General features: G+C 34.0%; 1 protein-coding gene across 3 annotated transcripts; it reads left to right on the top strand.

Moving 5' to 3' along the window:
• The first annotated feature begins 939 nt into the window (after positions 1-939).
• On the top strand, positions 940-18,448 carry LOC145576107 (ultraviolet-B receptor UVR8-like). Of its 3 annotated transcripts, XM_081633893.1 has the most exons (15): positions 940-1,400; positions 1,617-1,693; positions 4,804-4,882; positions 5,556-5,615; positions 6,226-6,327; positions 6,426-6,519; positions 7,264-7,306; positions 7,395-7,440; positions 7,530-7,576; positions 7,687-7,789; positions 9,061-9,115; positions 9,238-9,304; positions 15,456-15,492; positions 15,752-15,831; positions 17,954-18,448. In XM_081633893.1, the coding sequence occupies exons 1-15, from the start codon at positions 1,136-1,138 to the stop codon at positions 18,071-18,073; spliced, it is 1,275 nt and encodes a 424-aa protein (XP_081490019.1). In that variant the 5' UTR covers positions 940-1,135; the 3' UTR covers positions 18,074-18,448. The 3 variants fall into 3 exon arrangements, with proteins under 3 accessions (XP_081490019.1, XP_081490020.1, XP_081490021.1); XM_081633894.1 differs by lacking the exons at positions 15,456-15,492; positions 15,752-15,831; positions 17,954-18,448 and adding an exon at positions 10,748-10,876; XM_081633895.1 differs by lacking the exons at positions 15,456-15,492; positions 15,752-15,831; positions 17,954-18,448 and adding an exon at positions 10,733-10,836.
• Positions 18,449-25,000: the final 6,552 nt, after the last annotated feature.

Raw genomic sequence — 25,000 nt, 5'->3', positions numbered from 1 at the left:
AAAGAGTGCCTTAGGAGTAAATTATGACTGATTGATGCTGATATGAATACGTTTTATTATAAATGTCAATAATATCAACTATTTACAATTGCAATACATTGTCAAAATGACAAATAAATAAATAATACAATAATAATAATTATTAATTCAAAACGTCATACTGACACGACTCATACGAGATAAGTTAAGAAAAATAAAGTGCTAACTTGAATTGCCTTCACAAAAGGATGATGTTTATTGTTCATTTGTTTGTGATGCCTACTCAATGTCAAGCCATTAACAGTTCCAATAAGATAAACTCCTAAAGTCACCACTGTACTCTTTTATGACCATTGTACCCTTTTATGTTAGTTTTCTACGCTTGTAACATTGATTGATTGTTAAATTTTCATTAGGTCATACACAAGCCCACGTTAGATTAAAGTCTGACTACATACAAATTTACATGTCAATATGTTATACACTTAGGTGTTGTTTGGTTGAAAGATAATTTCCTTAGAAATGGAATTTCCTAGGAAGTATTAAAATGAAGGTGTGTTTAGTTGGAGGGAAATAAGGTAAATATGGGAAATAGAAGTTCCCAGGGAAATACAAATTCCCATAATTCATGGAAAATTACTAATCAATTCCCCCCTTGGTGAGTTGAATTTTCTATAGTGTCAATCAAACAATTTAGCCTAATTACAAATTTCCATAGAAAGTTAATTCTCATGTGAACCAAACGAGCACTTATAAGTAGTAAAGTTTGGCGACAAACATTTTTTTTTAAAAATTTTGGGCAACCTAAACTTAAGGCCCAAATTTGGGCTCAAAACCTTGGTCCGAAATAGGCCCAGCTATGATGCCAAGGCCCGACCCAACCCATGATCAGATTTACTCGGTGCATAATACAGTTGTACCGACCTTCTATGAGCTTCGTTGCAAGTTTGCAACATACGTTGCAGCTTCTGAAACCATCAATTCGTTTGTTCATTCATTCATCAAACTTCTACATTTCTCTCTCTTCTCCCAATTCATCTTCTTCTTCACAAATCTTTCTATTCAATCTCCATTGAATTCGACCTTTAAAATTCCACCATTAACACAATTTCTCCACTTTCTCTCTCCTCCATGAACAACAATTCTTCTTTTTACAATGTGGACTAGAGCAGTTTACTCCCAAATTTCTAAATTATCAATTCTCAACCCCAATTTAGGGTTAGGGTTAGGGTTTTGTTCGAGATTGTATTCTACTATTGAAAGGGGTAAGAGATTTGCTGCGGTTTGGGGAAACGGCGATTTTGGGAGATTAGGCCTTGGAAGTGTCGATTCTCAATGGAGGCCTGTAATTTGTCCTGCTTTTAATGGCGATAATCTTCGTTCTATTTCTTGTGGTGGTGCTCATACTCTTTTTCTTACAGGTTTTTACTTCAGTTTATCTTGCATTAGTTCTTCAATTATGATCATGGAGTTGGAATTGATGGTTTGATCAATTTGATTATGATGTTTTAAGCTCAATTTTGATTTAAGTTTGGGTATATTTTCCGTTTTTGCAATGTTAGTATGATTTTTGTGTTTTCAGTTATATTTGTGTGTGTAAATTTGGGAGGAATTCAGTTTTAGTTGTCATATGACAGAATCTGGGCGTGTTTATGCCTCTGGACTCAATGATTTCGGACAGCTTGGGATTTCGGATGATAAGAATTACGCAATGGTACGATATCGAGTGCCATAGTCAGGCCAAGAAATAAGTGTAACATGTCCTACATTGTCTTTTGTTATTTTTTGGACTTGGGTGCTATTTTTTGTTTGCCAAACAGATAATCATAGGTTTTTGACATTGTAGATTATAATCCTCAATGTGATTGGTATCACCGTCTTGAAATTAAGGTTTAGGAGCAGTACCACTTAATCTTTTCCTGCTTAATAACCAAACTAACAAATTTCTCATATGAAGGCATTTTGAACATATTAATCATTCATCACTATAAGATAACTTTGTGTTTTATGTGTTCCAGGTTATTTTCCTTGTTATTAATGTATGTTGGGAAATTAGGGGGATAAATTTGGTAGAGTTGGTCTAGTAAGTCATCTAAGTATTGGAGAAATTGGAAGTATTGGTTGTAGCAACAATTGTAATATTGGATTGGCGAATAGCCAAAGAAAGCGGTGACAGCGAGATAATGATAAGGGGATATCATGGTGAGGGGTGTGGTTTCCCTTGTTTTGGAGGAAGTTGAATTGCAGTTTAATGGTATTAGATTAAGTTAATGTGACTACACGACTAACACGAGTACACATAGAGGTGGGCAACGTGCTGTGCCGAACCGTCGCGGGCCGTGCTTGGTGGTGGCTCGTGCCGTGCCTGCGTTCCGGTGTGCCGGGCCACCATTTAGCACACCCCGGCCCACATACCTGGCGTGCAGGGCACCGGGCCACCCATAATTTTTTTAATTTTTTTTTAACTACTTTTAAAATGGATATACTATATAAATAATTTTATTAATTTATGGTTATGTTTTTTTTTTTATTTTTTTATTATTATCTTATTATTGTCTTTTTATTATTCTTCTTTTTATTATTATAGTTCTGTATTATTATTTATGCTATATAAGGTCGTGCCGGGCCGTGCCTGGCGGGCCAAACTACCGTGTCACGTGGCCCGCGGGTTCGTGCCGTGCTCGTGTCGGATTCTTGAAATCGTATTCACGGCACGGCCCACGGCCCACTCCTCGGTCATCGTGCCGTGCCGGGCTAATCTCGTGTTGGGCTCGTGCCGTCCGCGGGCTGGCACGGCCCATGCCCACCTCTAAGTACTCAACACCATATATTGAAGGTGCATTAAGTAGGTGATACCTTTGCGCAATTGACATTTGTCCCTGTCTTGGCTTCTCATTTTTCTATTGCATGGCATACTGATTGATAGAAAACCTTATCTCAATTATGGCATTTTCTCACTGAGGCCTGGATGTTGGATATATCCTTTCTAAGACTTAGATCATCCTCAGGTTTGCATAGGGTCACCTACCTTACCCAGTGGTTTCCAAAGCATAAACATTCTCCATGAGCTTCGCAAAAGGAGATTTTCTCTATTATCTTCTATTTTTTTGGCATAAGCTCCTGCAGCTTTAAATTAGAAAGGTTTTAACTGAACACAAGTTGGTATTGAGTCTGTGTAGTCAGCTCCCAAAAGAAAGACAGCTCCTTTCTTTTCCATATTAATGCATAAAAATAGCAACCAGATACAAAAAGAGATATTCAAAGGGTTGGCTTCTCAAAAAGCCCATGTAAATGAATACAATGGAAGATCAATACAATGAATATTAAGTGCAAGCCATATCTTTTTTTTATCCCTTTGTGTATAGATCTTTTGAGTGGGGACCACCTCTATGGTCTAAAGAATGAGAAATAGAGATTGATTGAAAGTGACAAGTGGCAATAATTTTGCAGGTACTTTTCTTGCTTATGTTAATATCTGTATCCTTGAAGGTTTGGGAAAATGGGATGCTGTAAGTTTGGACAGATGCTTGGCATATGTCTGCCAAGATTTGAATTCAACCTTGATTTTGTAATTCTCGGAATCAGCTTGCTTTCAAACTTTGGACCATTATGCAAATTTAATTTTTGCTAGATCTTAATTCTTAATCCCTCTTAGAACTAGGTTATTAAAGAATTGAAACATTTAATTTTAAGAAATCTACTGGAAAAAATTTGCAAGGGAATCAATGCTACTATCAAACAGTGAACTAAGAATTCTGTATTAGTTGCTGTAAAAACTGCATGATTGACACCGCAGGAGATTAGGATAACATAAGTACACTAGCATAAATAAAGGATGTAAAGAAAGAGAACTTATTTTCCCCTTGTGGATTTGGCGATTGCTCTAAAACCCATCCTATGGTGCATTTGCACATATTAGCTAGTTTTTTTTTAGAGTTTTTAAGTTTTCTCATTTTCTTGTTGCAGTGTACAGGAACTATAGACAAGGTAGACCATGGAGGCTGAGATACTAAAGAGGAATATTTGGGGTCATAGGTTTTTAATTTATTTTGTGATAAATCTTGTGACAATATCTTAAAAGCATATCCCTTATGAGGCGCCTGTTTGTGAGCTAATGATTATGGCCAGTTGTTGAGAATGAAAATATATATTGAACTAATTGTTGTGAACCAAGGAAAATACCTACTTCAAATATGTTCTACTTTTTTCCATCAGACATGGCCATGATTAGATCAATTTACACAATGTTTCTGGAGAGGCTACTGTTTAAGGTATGGCGGATTGGCGGGTGTGGGGGCAGATTTCTTAGTTTTGCTCCTGCTTTATAAGAGAATTCTTTTTGTTTAGATCCTTGATCTGATACATAAATACCATCTACTGTCCTAAAAACGTGAATCTTTTAGCTTCATAAGAAATTGGTCTTGAGATGTCGGACACAAAAGTTCTTCTTATCCAAATCTTATTTGATTTGGTCTTGACTTATCAGCTAAAATGGTCCTGAATGAATACATCCATATCTGTTGTTGGTTTCATCGTTTGACCTTTTCTATGTATTGAAGAAATATCTTACGTGCAGAGTTTCATTTCCTTGGTGTTTTTGTAACTCAAAACTCAGAGGTTATCCCATTTTAGCCACTAGGGATCACTAGCTTATTTGCTTCATTATAACTCTATGTTTTAGCTTTTTCTCGATTCTTGTTTCTATGCCCTACTTTTCTCAGATTTGACTGTGCTGTGTACAACTGTATAAGCTCACAGCTTGGCCTTTGGCTGTGGTTGAACTGCTAAAGAATTGCTGTTTGATATTTGATATTCATTTTTCAGGAGCCGGCTGAAGTATTTGGAATTGAGAAAGAGATTAAACATGTTTCAGCTGGCTACTGTCACTCGTGTGCAATTACAGGTCAGGAGTTTGATTCCTCACCCTTATATCTTTCTAATTAGCTGATTACTATTTCCTTATATGGTTTTTTTTTTTTTTTTTTTTTTTGAAACCTTGTTGAAGTTGTTGGAGTAAATATTTCAGTATTCCACCATTTACCCCTCTAGTGATGATAGAGACTGAAGGAAGGACCAAAAATTGTTAATATTTTGCCATTTTCAATTCTTGCTTTCACTGATATATTATAGGAATTTTATCTTGTGTAGAATATTGTAACTCCTCAAGTCCTCATCACTATACAGCTTCTTACTTGTATTTTTGATCTAAGACATCTACATCAACATTAACCTAATGCCTTTGAGAAGCTTCCAGCTTGGCTGGTTGAGTGGGGCTTCGAATGTTACTGTAAGCAGATATATCCCTATGATAATTGGGAGGTTGTCACTAACTGAACCGTCATCTAATTTATAATGATGCAACTACCACTTGCTTCAGCTTCACACTTTAATTAGCCATTTTAGTATAGTCCATTATAAACCAAAAATCTAAGAATTGTCTGCATTTTGGGAAGTCTATGTTCTGTCTTTAAACATTCATCGTCTTTGCTATTTAAAGATTTCATACCTCCTATCTCTCAAGATTCAAGGATTTCCATCGTTGTGTACTTTTTAAAACAATTTTCTTTAACCTACAGTTGATGGGGAGCTCTACATGTGGGGGAAGAACTCTAATGGGCAGCTTGGACTTGGGAAGGGTAACTGCCACTTTCTTAATTCTTAGTTTCTTGCTATTTCATTTTTCAAAGAAGCTTCTTTTCGTTATTATGTAACTATCGTTCAGAATATTATGGGTTGTGTTATAATAGTGTCAAGAGCTTGATGTGTCAGTCATTACTTTGTTGCTTGTAGTTTTTCATTATGAGAATTCTGTCAGTTAGTCATATCTTATTTGTTGCTTTTGTTTCATTCATATTTTATGCTTGCTAGACATTGCTTGCTGAAAATGAGCTTATTTCCGGATTCTTGAACTTTAGTACAGCTTATATCTGAATAATGCATAGAGTTTGATTATATGTTATTTTCATACTCTATGGTATTTATTGTTGCCTTTCCAACTCTTAATGTGGGAAATTTAGAGTTTGTTTTCTTTTTTTTGTGAAACTTGTATATTTTTAACAGAGTCTTACCTATTAATTTGACACCAAAGCTCCTTTATTTCTGCGTGGGGAAAAAAAATTCTTTATATCTATCAAATTTAGTGTTTCATTACTATTTCATACCAAATTTGTGTATGAACGTGTTTCCTTGAATTTAGTAAGCTGTCTTAATTGAAAATTAATTAGTTACATGCCTTTTATCTTTCAGGAGCACCATCAGCTGTCTCAAGACCACTAAAAATTGGATACTTGACTGGGATCATCATCGAAATGGCTGCTTTAGGTTCAGAGCATTCTATAGCTGTTACTGGTATATTCTTTGTATTATTTTTATTACTTTACCTATTTATATTATTTAAAGTACTTTTGTTTTACTTGCTAAACTTCTATATTCTATTGGGTCTAAAGATGAAGGTGCCACCTTGAGCTGGGGAATGGGAAGTTCTGGAAGACTTGGTCATGACCGCCAATCAGACTTGTTCAATTTTCTAAGCAGCAGGAGGTATGTGTATATTATATTATTATTGCTGGACGCCTATTATCTGGGATGCTTTGGTTATTTTTTATTGTCCCACTGCTTATATTTTAATGAACGTAGTTCTTTCTTGGACAACATGTCTCTTACACAATTACACCAAATATGTGTTCGTGTGTCAACAAGTACATTATCAGGAAATTCCATTAGCCTTTTAGTTATTCATAATCATTCACTTTCAGGACCTTCTGCATAACCCCTGCCCAAGAGTTTCTAAACCATCTGCATAACCTCTGCCTAAGAGTTCCTAAAATATTGTTTACCCTGGTGGTTTTCATGTGCCCATGGACCAGATTTATTTGTTGTGGGGTGACTCACCATATTATAATAATTTTGTAACATGTCTAGCGAATGTCACTTTAGCTGACAGAGAATTTATGTTAAAAATTGATATTGTTAAACTAGATCTCTGTTATTAGGGTCGCTGCCTGCAGATTCTTTGATAAAGTCCGAGGTTGTGTGGATATAGTAGTATTCTTTTGTCCATCCCTCTTTGTTAATTTGATTGTGGAATTCTATCCACACAAATCACAAATTATGGCACAAAGATTAATTTTAAAAGAAAACATGTTGATGCCTGGCTCCTCTGTATTAGATCCAGTTCAATGATTAGAAAGAGACAACAATTACTAACATGTTGAACCTAGGAGATCTTTTAAGTTCCAAGCTTTTTCATGTGATGTATATTCATGTATGAATAAATTAATGCAGTGAATATACTCCAAGGCTTATCAAGAGACTTGAAGGGATCAAGGTACTTCATATTTTATTATTTGAATGGTTTTTAAATATTTAGGTCATCCGGAGTTTAACATGTTAATGTGCTTATTACTTGTTTATAGGTCAAAACAGTTGCTGCTGGCTTGCTGCATTCAGCTTGTATTGATGGTATTTGTGTTACAGAGAACATTTTGGAGTTACCTTGCATTCATTAAGAAAATCAGATCTAATGTCTTTTATTCCCTTTGTTTCTGCAGAAAATGGCAATGTCTTTATTTTTGGTGAAAGAAGAATAAACAAGCTTGTGAGTTTTTAATGCTAATGCTCAAATGAATCAAAATTATTAAGGAGTATAATTTCCTGGTTGCTTGATAACGGTAGTTTAACCATCCTGTCTATTCATTCAATCTGCAGAACTTTGGAAATTCAGACAATGTTATTGGGCCATCAATGATGTCGGAACTGCCAATTTCTGAAGAAGTTGCCTGTGGTGGTTATCATACCTGTGTTGTATCAAGTAAATTCTTTTACTCTTTTAATCTTTTCTAAGTTTTTGTAAATTTTTTTCCCCTTTCAAGAAGTTTATGGTATAGTATGAGACCTAGTTCATTTAAGGCAAGGATGACTCAAAAATGGCAGCCCCATTCAAACTCATGGCTTTCAATTGGATTTCATTTTGATGGGTCGTTAGTCAGTTGTTGTTTTTCTTCATCATAATAATTGTGGAAGAGGAATTATCTATGCCATTGGAAGACAAAGATTTGAGCATTTATCATCAAAAGCCTCAAAGATCACTAAAGCTGTAATACCAATTTTATTGGACAGATATAACAAAAGTAGAAAAGGCATTCTGCTAATATATTGAAGTTTTTGCAGCAAGCTACATGAATTACATAAAAGCATTGCTACTGAGCAAACCAAGTCTAAGCTCAAGCAACTAAATAAGGGAAAGTGGGGAATTTGGCACACTAAATAAATATGCTAGACTTGCTAAAAGACAATTAAAACTGCTAAGTTTTATGAAACATAACATATACCATCAACCAAACCTTTGTGTTTTGAATAAAAGGGTGTAATAATCCACTATAAAACTAATGTTGGAGCTACTTGTTTTGTATGATAGCATAAGATAAACAATCTATGTCTCAAGTTGTAGTTAGGTATTTATCGTATCCACTCTTCTATATGCTTAATCGCTTATCATTTCAGTATACTTATATACAATCCGTTCTTTACCAAGCACCACTAAATAGTAGATCAACTAGTCAAAATCTACCTTTTGAGGTTTACTCATATTGCTCCAAGTTACTCTTTGTCAACAGTCAACACCCCCTGTTGTTTTTTCTCACAAAGTCACAATACCAGATTCATATAGAATAGAGCTTTACAACTTCTGTTAAAACTTGTTTAGCATATGTTTTTGATTTATTTGTTTGTTTGACATCATTTACCAAGAATTCTTAATCGAAGTGAGTATTTTATATTCCAAGTGATTCTTTGATCTAGTGTTATCTAAGTAAACTTGTTTGGCATATGCTTATGAGTTATGACTTCTGTTTAGTTATGTAGATGACCTAGCATTTGGCCTCCTAGATTTGAGGATGTAAGATGTAGTAATTTAAAATATGTAGAAATAGACACATAGATTCCAACTGTGTTTTCTGGCAGCTCTTTCTACACTCAAGGCATCAACAATATCCTTTTGCTATATGATGCACATGAAATCTTACTTGGCCAGCTAGCCTTTTAAAATAAATCTTACTTTTATCACTGTAAATTTTCTCACAGGGCATGGAGAATTGTATACATGGGGTTCAAATGAAAATGGCTGCCTTGGCATTGGGTATGTATCCATTGGATTTCTGAAGTTGAAATGATCAAATAGTCTTTTTGAACCATGTGATGATGACATACTATAAATATCATTTTGTATTAATTGTTCTTATCTTTTCTCTACTGACTTAGTTGTACGGACGTCATTCATTCCCCTGAAAGAGTTGAAGGTCCTTTTCTAAGGCAATCAGTGAGTAAGGTTTGTGCTATTCTTGGATTTTACTCCCTATATTCTGTTATATTTGCTGTTTCAGCCATTTGCACAGGGATTAAGAGTTCATTTATTTGACGTAGTTTTCCTGTGCTGTCAATATTAATCCTAAATATACGTTTGTAAACTTTTTTAACCACTATTTTTTACTTGCTTCTCATCTGGTAGGTGTTTGGAATGTTGGATTATTAATACTCCTAATTTTTTATGCACTCCAATGATGAATGTTGCCAAAGTTTAGTCATTTTATTGAGTGCTTTTCCTCAATACAGCTTCAATTTTTAGCAATTCCATAAATACAACTTCTCTTTCATAATTTCCCAATCTACTGTCCACCCCACCCTCTTAGCATAAAGCAGCATTTAAAAAAAATAAAAATAAAAAAATAAAATTAAAAAAAATAAAACGGTTTAGTACAAAACCGCTACTTTAGGGTTTGTTTGGCATCGTTTTCAATTTTTTGTTTTTTCATAACTGAAAACTGATTTTAGGGTTCGTTTGGCATTGCTGTTGTTTTCTGTTTTTTTTAAAGTATATGATATTTGTCCCATATATCAATCAATCAATCAATCAAAGCCTTAATCCCAAAAGTGGGGTCGGCATATTTGTCCCATAATGAATCAAAAATTATTTAAACTTATTAAAATCTTGATAATTTTGAAAACTGACAATAGAAAAGTGGAAACACCTTTTTCTTGTTTCCTGTTTTTGGTTTTTGGTTTTATAAAAAAAAAGGAAACTGAAAATCAAAATTGATGCCAAACAAGCCCTGTTTTTTATTCTTTATTTTAAAAAACTGTTTTTATTTCTAGTTTTGAGTTTACAATCAACTCTCATACAACCAAATCAATTTATAAATTAATAGATGCTAGCTTTAATCAACTCTTATACTACCTATAATTAAAAAAAAAAAATTCTTTTTATTATTATTATTATTATTATTATTATTATTATTTTTTGCACAAAAAGAAAAATATACATATTTCAATAATAAATTTATTGATTGAATAAAGTTATAACAAAATTTTAAGGAACAACTGTAGAAAGAAAAAAGAAAAAAAAAAAACAACAAAATAATCAAATGCAATGTAATTTTTATTTCTCGTTGATAACTTTCAGTGTGAATTTTGTCTTTTCCACGATCATTTTGCCAAACGATATCAAAACCAAGCCATTCTTTGAAGTTCTTGTTGACTTAGGCCTGTTCACTTCACCTGAAAAAAGTAATATTATGCAAAAATAATTTCAGTTTAGTAAAAATAATTTTAGTTAAGTAAAAATAAGCTCAGTTAGTAAAATTCAGTTATCTTAAAGAAGAATTATAATAGAAAATCAGTAAAAATAATTTCCGTTCAGCAAAAATAATTTCAGTTCAGTAAAAATAATTTCAGTTCATCAAATATAATTTTGTTTCAGTAAAAATAATTTCAGTTCAACAAAAATAAGGTGAAGTGAACGGGGCCTTACAGAAGGAGTCACTTGGTCTTCGGATCCAAACAGTACAATTCTCTTTGTACCTTTATGCAAATAAAATAATCAGCTCCATCCATGACGTTTCCGGTGAGTTTAGCGCTTTCACTACATTCTCACAGTCTGATTTGATTATGATATTCTTATATTGGCTGGTGTTCTCTTAACTGCCCACATACCCTACTGCTTGCTCCGAACTAGTAGCAACTATTTTCCTTGCTCTTCCTTTGCTTGTAGCATTTTTGTCCTCCAGAGTCCACGCCACCATTGCTTCCCATCTCGGCTTAACTTTCCATTTTCTAAATGAGTTGACATGACATAAAAAACAGCGAATAACCAAAATTCTATTATTGCTGATGACACGAATGTGTGAAAGATAATAAGAGATGAATGATTATTTCGAGATATAATTCCATTGTTATAATTGTAGGTCCTTAGAAAGCACAATCATTTGTCTTTCATTACCATTATGTTAATCATACAAACTTCATAAAATAATTGATCCTATTTAAGCTAACTTGGCATATAGCTCTTACAAGCTGTACCACAAAATTAACACTAGTTTTAAGAACTCTTTCTCCCGACGTCTAAAACAACAATTTGCTCCAATATGTACAGTCATATTATTCTCGTCTTCAAGAAATTTGAAACTCCTCCGCTAAATAAGAAAGGGGTGTAAAATACAGCAATCCACACTAGTACTCTAAGCAAAACACACTAAGGGGTCGTTTGGTTCATCCGGGGTAAACGGAATGGAATGAACAAAGGGAATGGAATGAAAATGCCTAATATTCTCTATGTTGTTTGTTTTAAAAACAAAGGGAAACAATCCCATCAACCCACTACCCCACAACCACCACACAACCACCTAATTCATTCACTTTCCACCTTTTCTAGCCACCATCCGTCCACTAAACCACCAGCCGCACCTTCGCCGGCCCCCATGCAGCTTTCCCTTCCCCGAAAACACTAGAAACATCCCTCCCCTGAAAAACATCCTTCACTTCCCGAAAAACTCGCCGTCTGACCTTCCCCCTCCCTCAAAACCTTAGCGGCTAGGGATAGGGAGGGATTTCTAGGGTTATACGGGGTTGGGGATGTTTTTGCGGGAGGGGAGAGTTTTACGGAGAGGGGGAGAGGCGGTGAGGGTCGTCGGAGACGCGGCGGGGTTGTCGGAGAGGCGGCGAAGCGTGGGTAGTGCGGTAGTTGGGTTTCTCGGTGGTGTGTGTAGGTAGGAAGGTGGTGATGTGGTGGTGGCTAGGGAATGGGAATGGAAAAGTCTAGGGGGGTGGGGAATGAACTTAAAGGGATTTGGGGTAATGAAGAGGGTAAAGGGAATGAGAAAAATGGTCTAACAAACAACAACGAAGGGAATGAGGGCAGTTGATTCCCATTCGCTTTGATGATAAACCCCAACCAAACGGCCGCTAAGCTTAAATTTCTCAAAGCATTTAGTAAAGCCAAATAACCTATCCTATCAGTCACATGCATCCATTGATCTCATCAAACAAGAAGCACATGTTCAAAAGTTTAACTCAACAAATACACGCTTGTCATCCATTGGACCATTGATTCAACTCCATAAACAAGTCTTCTTGAGAGCAAGAAATTTGATATAGACCCGGATGTACGTGTACCCAACTCAGTGAGTTATCACACAACTCCACTTACAATCTCTTAAGCTTCCATTAAAAGAACTAAGTCTTATGTAAATAAGCAAGAAACAACATAAATGTAACAATTCCAGCTACAGCTAGCACACATAGATAACAATATAACCTCTTAACAACCACAAGCCATCACTACTCCACGCCTCCACGGTCAAGGCATAAAGCTTCTAAATTCACCCCAAATTTTCAAAATTGATTACATTACAAGCATAAAATTCATACCTCTGAACAACAAATTCCCAAAATATTAAAAATATTGAACACAAATTAGAGCTAATTCAAGTTTATCACTATGAGAAACAATTTCTTGTTTATCAAATGGCAATTTTGTAAATAAATTGCATAGATATTGGTGCTTTATGATAAAAAATTATTTATTTGTACTTTGTACAGCTGGCCACAAAACTCACTAACTTAACACCGTGAGATGGGTTTCAATAGAGCAAAGAGAAAGCTTGGAAACAACTTCAACGGCTACTACTTCACCACTTCATGAGCAGATTCAATAGAGATGGGAAAACTCAACTTCCCTTTAGGGTTCACCATGCCCTGTATTTCTCCTTTTTATCTTAGGGTTTTCGTTTGACTTCGGTGCCGAAAATGGTGGGTGACGAAAATGGTGGTTGGCGAAAGTGAGTGATGGGAGATGAAGATGCTATGATTGAAGCAGGAAGTAGATGAAGAAGATGAAGGTGTAATGGGTCGATGATGAAAGGAGGAAGAAGATCTTGACAATGGATGAAGATGATGACAGGATGAAAAGGTTAACGGTGTTACTCATAAATTACAAAACTAACTTTAACTATATACTGGAATTTACAAACTTACCCCTTGATAAACACTAAATGTTTATCATTTTGAGTAACTGGGTTCCCTCCACAAATTATTAGATAAATAGCTAAGACTTTCTTGAATTAACTAAAACATACGTAGTATTAACATCATAATAAGAGCAACTAAGAATTAGAATCATAGAAAATTCAATCAATACGATTGTTGATTATAACAATTAATCAACACTGTACTCGTATTATTTCAATATATATATATATATATATTATATATATACCCAAAATATATATATATAGACAAAAAACGATTAAAATTCAGAAAAATAAAGAACAAAGATCACCACTTTTGATCAGAGAAATTGAATTCAATCAAATTTAACAACAAAAGGATCAATAATTTATAAATTGAGAAAGAACAATAGGGAGAAACGTGGTGATTACAAATGAAATTAAAGAAAAGAGAGAGGAGAACGCTCCTGTAATTGCTTGCTCCTTGAATCTTGAGAATGATTAAGGTTTGAGGAAGAAAGATGAGATATTGATTTGAAGGAGATACAATCGATGATACGCTTTGATAGGGAAACAAAAAAAAAAAAAAAAAAAAAAAAATCAAAATCTGCTTTGAGGTGTTTTAGGTTTTTTTCTTAGTTTTTACAAAATAGCTATAAAGTTGGTTTTTTAAGCTATTTTACCAAACACTATTTTGTTTTATTTTGGGGCTGAAAACAAAAAAAAAAAACAAAAACGGCAATGATGTCACACACATCCTGTGTTAGCGGTTTTCAATTGGGGAAACTGAAGTGGCGATGTTAATGGGTAAATTGCCAAATGAAATAGCGATTTTAAAGAAACCGGCTAATTGAAGGGTTCGTTTGGCATCACTGGTTTTCTGTTTTTTGGTTTTCAAAATTATATGATATATGTCATATAATAAATAAATAAAAGTAGTCAAATTTATTAAACTCATGGTAATTTTGAAAACTGACGATAGAAAAGTGGAAACACCTTTTTCTTGTTTCCTGTTTTTTGTTTTAAAAAACATAGAAAACTGAAAACAAAAAACGATGCCAAACAAGCCCTGGGCGGTTTTCCAATTTATATATAAAAAAATTAAAATAAAATACAAGAAAACAAAGAGTACTACGGATTATAATCAATTTTCTCCCTAAAATTTCAACTGTAATTGGATGAATTTAAAAGAAAAACATAATGAATTTGAGTAGAGTATACTCCAAATCAAAGTAAAACAAAATTAAAGAATAGAATACAAAATCAAATTAATTTGGTTAGATCTAGATTACACATTTATGATAATTGGAAGTAGGGCATGTACCAATATACTATGTATTACATTAACCTTAAGGCAACATATTGTGACGATGAAGGTGGGGGTCGCGAAGCCAGCGATGGCGGAGGCGGTAGATGCGGCAGCGTACAATCTTTAGTAGCATAATCAGAGTGGCATTAGCAAGATAATCCCATAAGCCAAACAAATAAAAAAATACCACCTAAGAAATTGGCTTAAAAATTGAGTATGATGGTCAATGGAGAATGAAAATTGGAAGAATACAAGAGAAGTTTCACTGATGACATGATTGAGATCTAAAGTTTGATAAAGGTGAGTGAGGATGGCTATGAGCCTTTGGATTTAACGCTACTAGAGAAAGAAAAAATCAGAGTGGGCTTTTTTTTTTTTTTTTTTTTTTTTAATTTTATTTATAACTTTGGTATTAAGTGGAAACTGCTCCTTGAAGTAGCGGTTTTATTTTAATAAGACCACTACTTCATATAGCGGTTTCCTACTTAAACCGCTATCTCAAATAGCAGTTTACATAAAAAAAAAATCAAAAATCAAAAAAAAAAAAAATATCTAACCAAACCGCTGACGTGGAGTTAATAAAAAGTTGTATACGTAGTATATGGAATTGTAAATGTTCCCAACATTAGGGAAAGCACTCCTTTTAATTAGCAATAAATGGAAATAATTTAAACATCATTTTCCAACAAAAAAAATATCAGTTTTTGTTTCCACCATTGCGAACATGAATTTCCGGTAGGTGCATTACCTAAGAGAACATGGTCATTCTCTGCTTCTTAACATAAACAAACAGTACCAATGCATCAAAGCTATGATTCATGTGGCTTATAGGTTTGCTACATTGCTATAGATATCTGTATAATCTTACTTTTAAATCTGCATCATGCCAGGTTTCTTGTGGGTGGAAGCACACAGCTGCTATTTCAGGTGGGTGGTTGTCTTTGTAAAACTTTTTGGTGTTGTTGATACTCAATAGTGTTATTTTCTTCTAACAAACATTATCTCTATTCCCTATACACACCTGAGATCATTATACATTATAATTTAACTGATGCAGTGATGCCTATACTATATATCACCTTTAAGAATATCATCAAGCTTTCTCTAGCAATATATTTATTCTACATTGTTAACTGAGTGATTGTTTTGGATTTTTTGCTGATTTACTTTGCCTGATATTTGGCAGATGGTTATGTTTTCACATGGGGTTGGGGAGGTTCTCACGGAACATTTTCTGTGGATGGTCATTCTTCCGGTGGGCAATTGGTTTGTTACTATCTCTTGTGCACCCTTTAGTTATTCCTGTTTGGCTCTACATGAACTATGTCTTAGACTCTTGGTACAGATGATCCCTTCTGGATGTATAACATTAAAATGTTCTGGACTTTCTAGCTTATTATGGAATTCATGCATACTTTAATTAGCTTGCTAGTTGGATTACACTTGTATATGTAGTTATATCCAAAGAAACAGTAGTTGCATTACACATCTGCTCTGTGTATGAAGTGGTGTTTTATATAAGGAGGGTCAGTGTGTGTGAGTAGCAGTGTCAGGGAAGGCCCCTTGAGAAATTAAAATGTAAAGGATTAAAGGTGAAGTACATTTTCGAAGTACAGATAACTATAGGTTCGTTGTTTTTAAGATTTAAGCTCATCTGCTTTTAAGGTACATTGTTTGCTAGCCTGAGGTTCATATTGTTTTTTAATAATGTGCCTTCAATGAAAAAAAATTTTGAATAAAAATAGTTTACTTGTATTTCAGAATTGAAATTTAGAACATGTAAGATTATAACCATTGAGACTGAGGGTTGGATGAACTCCCTAGGGGTGAATCTTAAATGGTCTCCAAGTGTTAGAACATGGATAGGGAAACAGGCATGCAGCCCTTCCCCTCCTTGGTTTTCATAGTGTTGACAGTAGTAGTCATAGTCACTAATTAGTCAGGAAAATTGGTGAAAATTTTAAGTAAAAAAGTGATAATGTTAAAAGTGTATGAGGACTGAAGGAAATACGTCTGCAATAATGGTGGCATGGCGTGATTTTTAAACAGTTGTTATGTAACAGCATTTCATGGAATGTGAGAAGTTGAAAATCCTATCATAACTTGTCTTCCCAAGGGAACAACCTTGTTTTAGTTCCATTACTGTTGGACGCTTAAGGCTATGTGGCACAACCTTGTTTTTTCCCCACATAATTGTAAATAGCTTAAGGCTCTTTAGGTCTTTTGTGATGCTGCTAGGTTTCTCAATATAATTATTTGGGGACTTTCTACCATTTTTTTTATAGTATCTGTCAAACATGACATAGGGCCTTTGCAGGTAGAGCTTATCTTGTTTAATCTCATCACATGCATCTTGTAATTATTGGGAAATTCCAGGAGGACTTTATCCATTTTTAATATCTTAGTGGTGTGATAAATGTGAAGCCATAATTGATTGGTTTGTCACATTATGGTCTAACATTCATAATAATATGGGATATCTCTTCAGCAGTGTTTGTGATGGGTCTCTTGCCGCCAAACTGTGGCCATCAATCAAACTGTGGAATCTTTCGTTTTGAAAATGTTTCTGCTAGTAGCCCAAGGGGTTGAGTTAGTAGGCTTTGGTGTTCCCATGTGGTTCTTATATCCTCAACCTTTAAGGCTTTAGATGACTACTACAATTGCCAGCTTATTCTGAAAGGTTGCTTTTGTGGCAGATAGAGATCCCTTTTTCCTTGAGACTTCCTATATTGTAGTATGGTTGCTCTTTTTGTCAGGGATAATTCCCTTGTTTGTTGTCATGTATTATTGCTTTGTATATTTGTCCAATTGCTAGACTTGATTATCAATTGACGCTTTGATTCGATTTTTCAAATTTCATGGTTTTGTATACATTTGTGATTTTGTGAAGAGGTGTCATTTAGGTCTCATGGAGTCATGGACATGGCATATGCTTGTTAAGAGGGATCATTTTAGGCAGTGTAAGATGTAAGATGACAGTGAGTTGAGTTTCGAGTGGTGGTGTAGGACTAAGAGACTCTGTCATCTTCGGACAATATCTTATATGTTTTGCACTCTGGTATATGGAATGGATCTTGGTAGTTTTCTTTGCACAGCTTAAATAGGTGCCAGATTTGGCCAAAAACAACATCCCAATGTGCTTAGGACATGTAGGCTCCTTATATAACTTGTGTTTGTTAGTTATAAAATTGGCAAGTACATCTGTTACTTCTGCCAAGTTGTTATTCTAGATGTTTGTTTAGAAATCTTGTGGAAGCTTCCTGTAAACCAGTTGCACCTGAGTAACCTCAAAAATCACATCTTAGAAGATGATTTATACAATTTTCATTATTTTGTTTCAATCTTCTAGTCTGCTGTTGTTACATTCAATAATTTTTGCTGAATACAGGGTCATGGGACTGATGTTGACTACGTCAAGCCAACTGTCATTGATGTTGGAAGCAATGTGAAGGCAGTAGAGGTATCCTGTGGATTCAATCACACTGGCGCCATATATGAATACACATAAGTTCCAGAAGGAGGCACTCGTATTCTGGACAAGTTACTCGCAGATCTTCTATGATCTGGACTAGGTACACCATGCAGTCATAGTGTAGTTAATTATTTTGTTTACATCTCTGTGCTTATACCTGTTGTATAACCATTAATCCATTATGTTACGAATAACAAGCCAGCCCAACAATATAACTCATCTTCTTAGGGGAATTTTGTTATTTCCATAGAGCCATATTGGTTGGTGGTAAAGGTTCGTGTATAGTAATTGTAAAATGGAACCACAATAAGATTCATCACTGGCTGAGTACAGAATGAACGTGATCAGTTTTGTTTCCAATATGTGTAACATCTGTTCTATATAAAAGAAGTTAAAGATAATTCGACAAAACATGTTGAGGTGCATTACTCAGTTACTCTTAGTTTGTTTGTGTATTTGTTTAAATGGTTGTCTTTATGTTTACAGTATGTGCTGAAAGTATATGATGAGGCTGTAGTTGTGGTCATATTTTCATGAGTTTTAGGAGTCACAAAGGGCAGTGATGTCACGGCAGATGTTTTCCTGTAAACAATTGATTTGATGATTATTTTATTGATTTTTCTCTCTTAAACCAAAGGTATTTTACTGATTATTGAACCAGAAAGTCCTGGAATTTTTTGATTAAATCAATATTTTGTAGTTCATCTATTTGATTAACAAAATAAATTTTGTTGGTTAGTGAATGTCCCATTTAAATGTCTTTTAATACTTAGTTTTATGTGAATAATTCTTTGGGGTTTTGTTATAAGTTGTAGCGTATTGTCTGATGAGGTAATATTCTCTTTTAGGGCAGGGTAACACTATTTATAATTGACTTAAAGCCAATAATATGAGTCATTTTTAGTGGGGTATAAATTTGGACGACATATATCACGTGATTAGAGGTTCTTCCTAAGTTAGTCACCTCTTGGAATCTACATATTAACAAATTTGGATTATTGGGCTTAATGTTTACCACAAAAGTCCACAACTTAATAGTTTGATTATGATTTAACCTAACTGGGGCTGAAGTTCTTAATTAATTTTTACTAAATTAGAGGTCCACATTGGGACCGTACCCTAATGACATTCAAGCTTGTTAACAGAACTACGCACGGTTTAATGAATTCATTTACATGATTTATTCCTCAATATCCGAGAAAGGACTAAATGCTCTTTAATTTTCGATGAATTCTAGCGTGTCTCTTAATTTGCCGAAAACTATGTTTAAATAGAGGTGTCAAATCAAATGACTGGATCACATTCGGTTGGATCTAGTCAGGTCGAGTATAATTCGGATTTGAATCATGCTATAACATCATGTTATGCATATTGAAATCTAATTAGGTCACTTTTAGGTTAGTTCGAATCAGTTTTTGGCCCCTCAATATTAAAAGCCCATGAGAGTAGAGATACATGTCTAGTGTTCTAGTTTTTTATGCTAAAGGTACTCTATCTAATATTCCATTGCAAAAGGGATCATATGTTCTTTGCATTGTTGTTGTTAACTTGAATATAGCCAAGACTATACACCAAACATATAGAAATAAAAATAAATAAAAAAAGGTACGTACTTGTAAATGTATTATTATAGTAGTAAAATAATACAGAGATAGTAGATGAAAGAATTTTGACAAGTCCATGGTGATTGCTCCTGTCACTGAGATACATGGCACAGCAATTCAGTTGTGCAGTGTGGCGGATGGATAGACACACTTGTTATACAAATTGGACCTTGATATATCATATTCACATCAATTCTTTTCTGTGGGTCTTGACTTTTATATTATCATGGACCCACTTTTTATTATATTTGTTTTTGGCTCTGTTACACTAATGTTTAGAATTTATGGTGACTTGTGACATTACAATTTCTATGTTGGCCATTTAGATCTTATGCTATGGTGAGATTCATAGAAATGGAAGATGTATAAATTTAGTATGATGATCTTTATGGTTCATAGAGTAGAAATTTGATAAAATAAATAAATTGGTTTTAAGCAATGCATATGCATCTATCCTTTTCTTTGGGTCTTATTTACCATTGAATTGGATGGGGATATGTCATTCATCAATTTTGAGAATTTCTTTTTGGTATAGAACATTTTTTGAAATTTCAAATGAACCATAGCTATAGGATAGTAGGTTTAGAAAATTAGTTGCCCATGTGCTTAGCTACCAAACTTTATTAATGTTAGCTACTTTAATTTTTTCTCGAATTGGGTGGTTATGTCTTACGAAGTATACAATTATAGAATTTGCTGTTTGGAGTTGAGTTATACCTAATCTAGTTGATAGGGATTTTGCCTATGACTAAAATCAAGGGTTTAATCCCTACTTACAACTAGGGGTGCTTATCGAGCGTGTCGATCACGAGTTGAGGGGTGCTCAACTCAACTCGAAAACTTTTTACATGTGCTCAACTCGTGCTCGCTAAAGTTTCTAGCAAATAAAACCTGCTCGACTCGTGCTTGTTAAAGTTTCGAGTCGAGTCGAGTAGCTCACGATCTGCTCGTTAAAATTTTGGTCCTTCTATAATCATATGCCTTTATTTATTTTTTGTTCAATTTATACTATTTTCCTAATTATATATAGATATTATTAAAAATTAACTCTTTCTTTTTTCATGATATAAATTAAGACTTAATAAGTGTCAAATTTGTTTAAAGATAGTAACTTTGTTTGCAAATTCTATATTAATAATATATTATCGAGTTGCTCACGAGCTTATCGAGTCGAGTTAGAGCTTGCTCAACTCGTGCTCGTTAACATCTCGAATCGAGTCGAATTAGAGTTGAGCAAACTCGAGTCGAGTTTTGACCGAGCGTTGACCGAGTCGAGTACGAGTTGCTCGCGAGCTGCTCAACTCAATTAGCACCCCTACTTACAACAATTCTTGAAGTGAAAATTCCTTTACCCCTCCTCTAACCCCCGATGACTTAATCTATATAGATCGACTAGTTTATCCGATTCCTTTTAAATGTTAGGCAAATAAGACATGCAAATATATACCATAACCCTAAGTTAAATTCTAAAGTTGTTACTACTCCGGAGTAGAATAATAAGAATATGTATTCTGACCCCCCTCATTTTATGGTAGCAAAATCAATAATTGAAGTTAAAAACTTTATGAGATAATGATGATTAGTGTAAGTCAATAGAAACAACGCAATTCCAGCTGACTACCATAAGCTTTATAGCCCTATAACTCTAACCTCCTCCCCTACAAACAGGGTAACTCTGTTTCTCATCACATCTATCATTAACTCATTATTGCATTCTTATGGTCCCCATCTTTTAGACTTCATGCCTTTGCTACCTTACCCAATTATATACTTCCACGTCAGCTCCTCTACAGTCTTCGTTTTCGGCCCGGCCCGTGGCTGTTTAATGGTGATATAGTGTGGTGTACTAGTGTGGTCTCCATCTCCAATTCTTCACTTATGTTTGATTGATCATTGAGCTTAAGTAAGAAATTAAGATCAAATGTATTAATCTTAAACATTATTTGGTTAATTGGTGATATCAAATGTATTTGTCTTAAACAATTCGATATCTTCTCGGTAATACTATAGTACCGTCTATAATAAGTGTAACAACTTGTTTACCCGCACCCCATATTTTACAGTCTAAGGCCTTATTTTTTTGAGCTTCTGGACGAACAGAATTGAACAGATATCAACAGGGCAGAACAAATCAAATTGAGTTAATATAGCAAATTTTAGCAAAGTCGAACAACTTTAAAGCATAAGCCCTGATAAGTAATAACAATTTATAAATTCAAATTGAAGTGCTTGTATTTAGTACATATTTTGTATAAAGACGCAAAATCTTATTTCATACGAAGTGTAAATGAATTATGAGTACGGCAATGCAACTACTTCATATAACTTATTTTTCACGATCAAAGTATTACGAAATCTGTTAATCTTTATGAGTTAATTCCCACCAAAAAGTTAAAAGTTGAACCAGATTCCACGAGTAGTAAAATTCATAGCTAGTGCATGCTGTAAATTCCAGACAATGCATAAATACAGTCAAAGAAACGTTAATTCTTTGAGTTTGACCTTAAAATGGTAAATGAAGCATCCTCTAGATGACCAAAAAGGTGTCATTATTCTACTAATCTATTTGGGTGTACTTTTATGGTGTCCAAAAGTTACCAAAAAGCGGATCAATTTTATAACCTTCACTATTTACCATTGGAAGTTGGGTTCTTTGTGTGGCTGACCAGAATTTACTTCCCTCATTTATTGACCTTTCTTTATCTCTTTTTACAGGGGGGATATCCCTCCAATGACCGTACTAATTTGACTTTGCATGAACATTAGGAGCATTTGAAATGTGATTATTCTTTAATCTTCCTATGTTTTCAAATTGTTCGAGTGATTCAGGTAATGAATGACTTGAAATAATGTGGATGCTGTAAGAGTTTTGCTATCTTCAATGTTGCGTACTAATATTTCATTTTAAAAGGAAGGGTAGATAAGATTTAAATTAGGGCCAGTTCCCTGTAAGGCAATGACAAATTCAGTACTTGTGCAAAATAAAACTTCTTCCTTTGCAGCTAATTCCATTAAGGTCATGTATGTCTTCATTTGGTCGATCGAGAGTCCTAAGCCCTATGAACAATTTCATGGTATTAAGCCCCTACAGTTGCAACTCCTCTTATTCAAAAGAAAGTTACGGGCATCTCCGGGGATCGAGTGCCACAATGACCTCTTGTTATGTTGGCTTCGATACCATGAATGTCAATTGATCAACTCAACTAAAAATTCTAAACTGGTGATTGGAGTTCTGTAAATGATTTTACTACATATTATGTGCATGATCCCGAAGATATAATGGTAATGAACACTCTTGTGCTTGTCATGCCGTTTAAAATTTTAAAAATTGGATCTTGGATCTAGGATGAAGGAGGAATAAGAGACAGTAAAAAAAAAAAAAAAAAAGTACAAGGTCAATAAATACTAGACATGGAAGAGATAGGTGAAGTGATGAGGTAAAGGCATTGCCTGATGTGCATGAACGCCGTACAAACAAGGGTAGAAAGTAAGTGAGAAAGTATGCTATAAATAATTATAAGGTAATCATGATACATGAAAGAAGAGAGAGAACACATACACTATTTATTTTTTTAATTTAATTGCAGAAATTGAATTGAAGAGAGGGTTTTTGGTCATTGTGTTATCTCGTGTCAAGTGTCAATTCCATTCCTTCAAACAAATATCAAAATATAGAAATATAATTAATTATTTGTGAATAAACATTTCAGTTTGTCTTGTTATGTGTCCATCTTTTTTGTTTTTTGTTTGACCGTTGGGACAAACATTATAAAAGTTCGATGCTTTTTAGTTCACTGGTGGTAGCAGGTGACCTAGGAGTGATTTTTTAAGTCAATAAAGGAGGATATTTATACATAAACAAAAAAAATTGGTTTGTTTGTCATTAAAAGTTCTAAATTGATTAGAATTTTGTAGGATTACACTAGTAAGAAGAGATTTATTAAAATTAAACTCTTAATTATTTAGATCCGACTTATTATTCAGAGTATTTGAAATTGAAAGTGCATAACATTAGTTCTTATCTTTATAATAATGCTCATGTTAGGAGAGTACAATTCATAAAACTAATGTTGCATACTTGCATTACAATAAAAACTTTATAACAATGTCTTCTCTTTCCAATTAATCGAAAACGATGAAGATATGGTATATTTCTCTCTCCTCATGTATCAATCCCTGTTAATTCCTCTCCAAATACAACCATCTCGTGGTTTAATTGGGATTAGTTGCGGTTCAATAAATTTATCTTGTATGTGAGACCAATAGAACACTAGCTCTAAATAAAAACACCGCTCTTCTTGTATTGTTTGAGACTATTGTGGACGGATAAAAATTATGGAAGAACTACCAATTGAAGTAATTTCAACAATATTGTTGTTAATTGGTGCTTGTTTTAGAGGGAAGGGAAATAGTAGGAGTTGAGGAGGAAGATGAAGCAGTAAACCATGTTGTTGAACTCGTCTAAAGTGGGGAGGCAAATAAAGACTAGGGTTTAGGAGTTTATAGGAAGATTAAAATGAATGAGATTGGAGTTAGTGGAAATAATTAAGATTGTGATAATTGAGATTATTAGTTGTGATCATTTGAGTTTTGCAGTCTTCTTGATCATAGCAATCTATATCAATAGTTATGTGTTTAGTAAATATATATCTATTAGTTGTGATCATTTGAGTTTAGATGATCTTAAGGGTCATGATGATATAAAGGGATTTTCCCCTTCCTATGATCAGTAATCCATCCTAATATTACGTGAGTAACTAAGCATGTGTACATATGGCATGGGCTAATGACAACCATACATGCATGCACAACTTGTGTTAGCAAAAATATTGCTTCCTTAATTAATACACAAGAATACAAGATTATGATTGCAATGGGTGATAATAGTCAAATTAATGCATATTGAATGTGATTTGTATGTGAATACATACTTTTTTTTTTAATAGAATTGAGGTTAATTGCTTATGTTTGTCTTAAGAAATTCAAATGATCCATGTATATTGTGCAACACCTGATCAACCTTCACAAACTACATAAACTCCTAATAATGATTTCAAAGAGCTTACAAAAACTACTCCATCCGTTTTTAAATACTTGCTTTTATTTCTCCATGCGCGGAGTTTTAGGATAAATTGGAGAAAGTAATAAAATATAGAGGTAGTGGAAGAATAAAAAAAAAGGTGAAAAGCAAAAGTATTGGAGAGAATTGGAGGAGAGAGAATATGAAATTAATAAAATACTCCATATGATTAATGGTGAGTCCACTGGGTGAGAGAAATTAATTAAATATTGTAAAATCTTTTCAATTAAGGAAATGAAGTACTTCCTTCGTGTTTTAATAAGTTTTACACTTACTAAA

This window comes from Chenopodium album, chromosome 13 (genome assembly GCF_948465745.1).
Source record: "Chenopodium album chromosome 13, dcCheAlbu1.1, whole genome shotgun sequence".
NCBI lineage: Eukaryota > Viridiplantae > Streptophyta > Magnoliopsida > Caryophyllales > Amaranthaceae > Chenopodium > Chenopodium album.
Note: the sequence above shows the minus strand (reverse complement) of the source record. Positions and strands in the feature narration are given on the sequence as shown.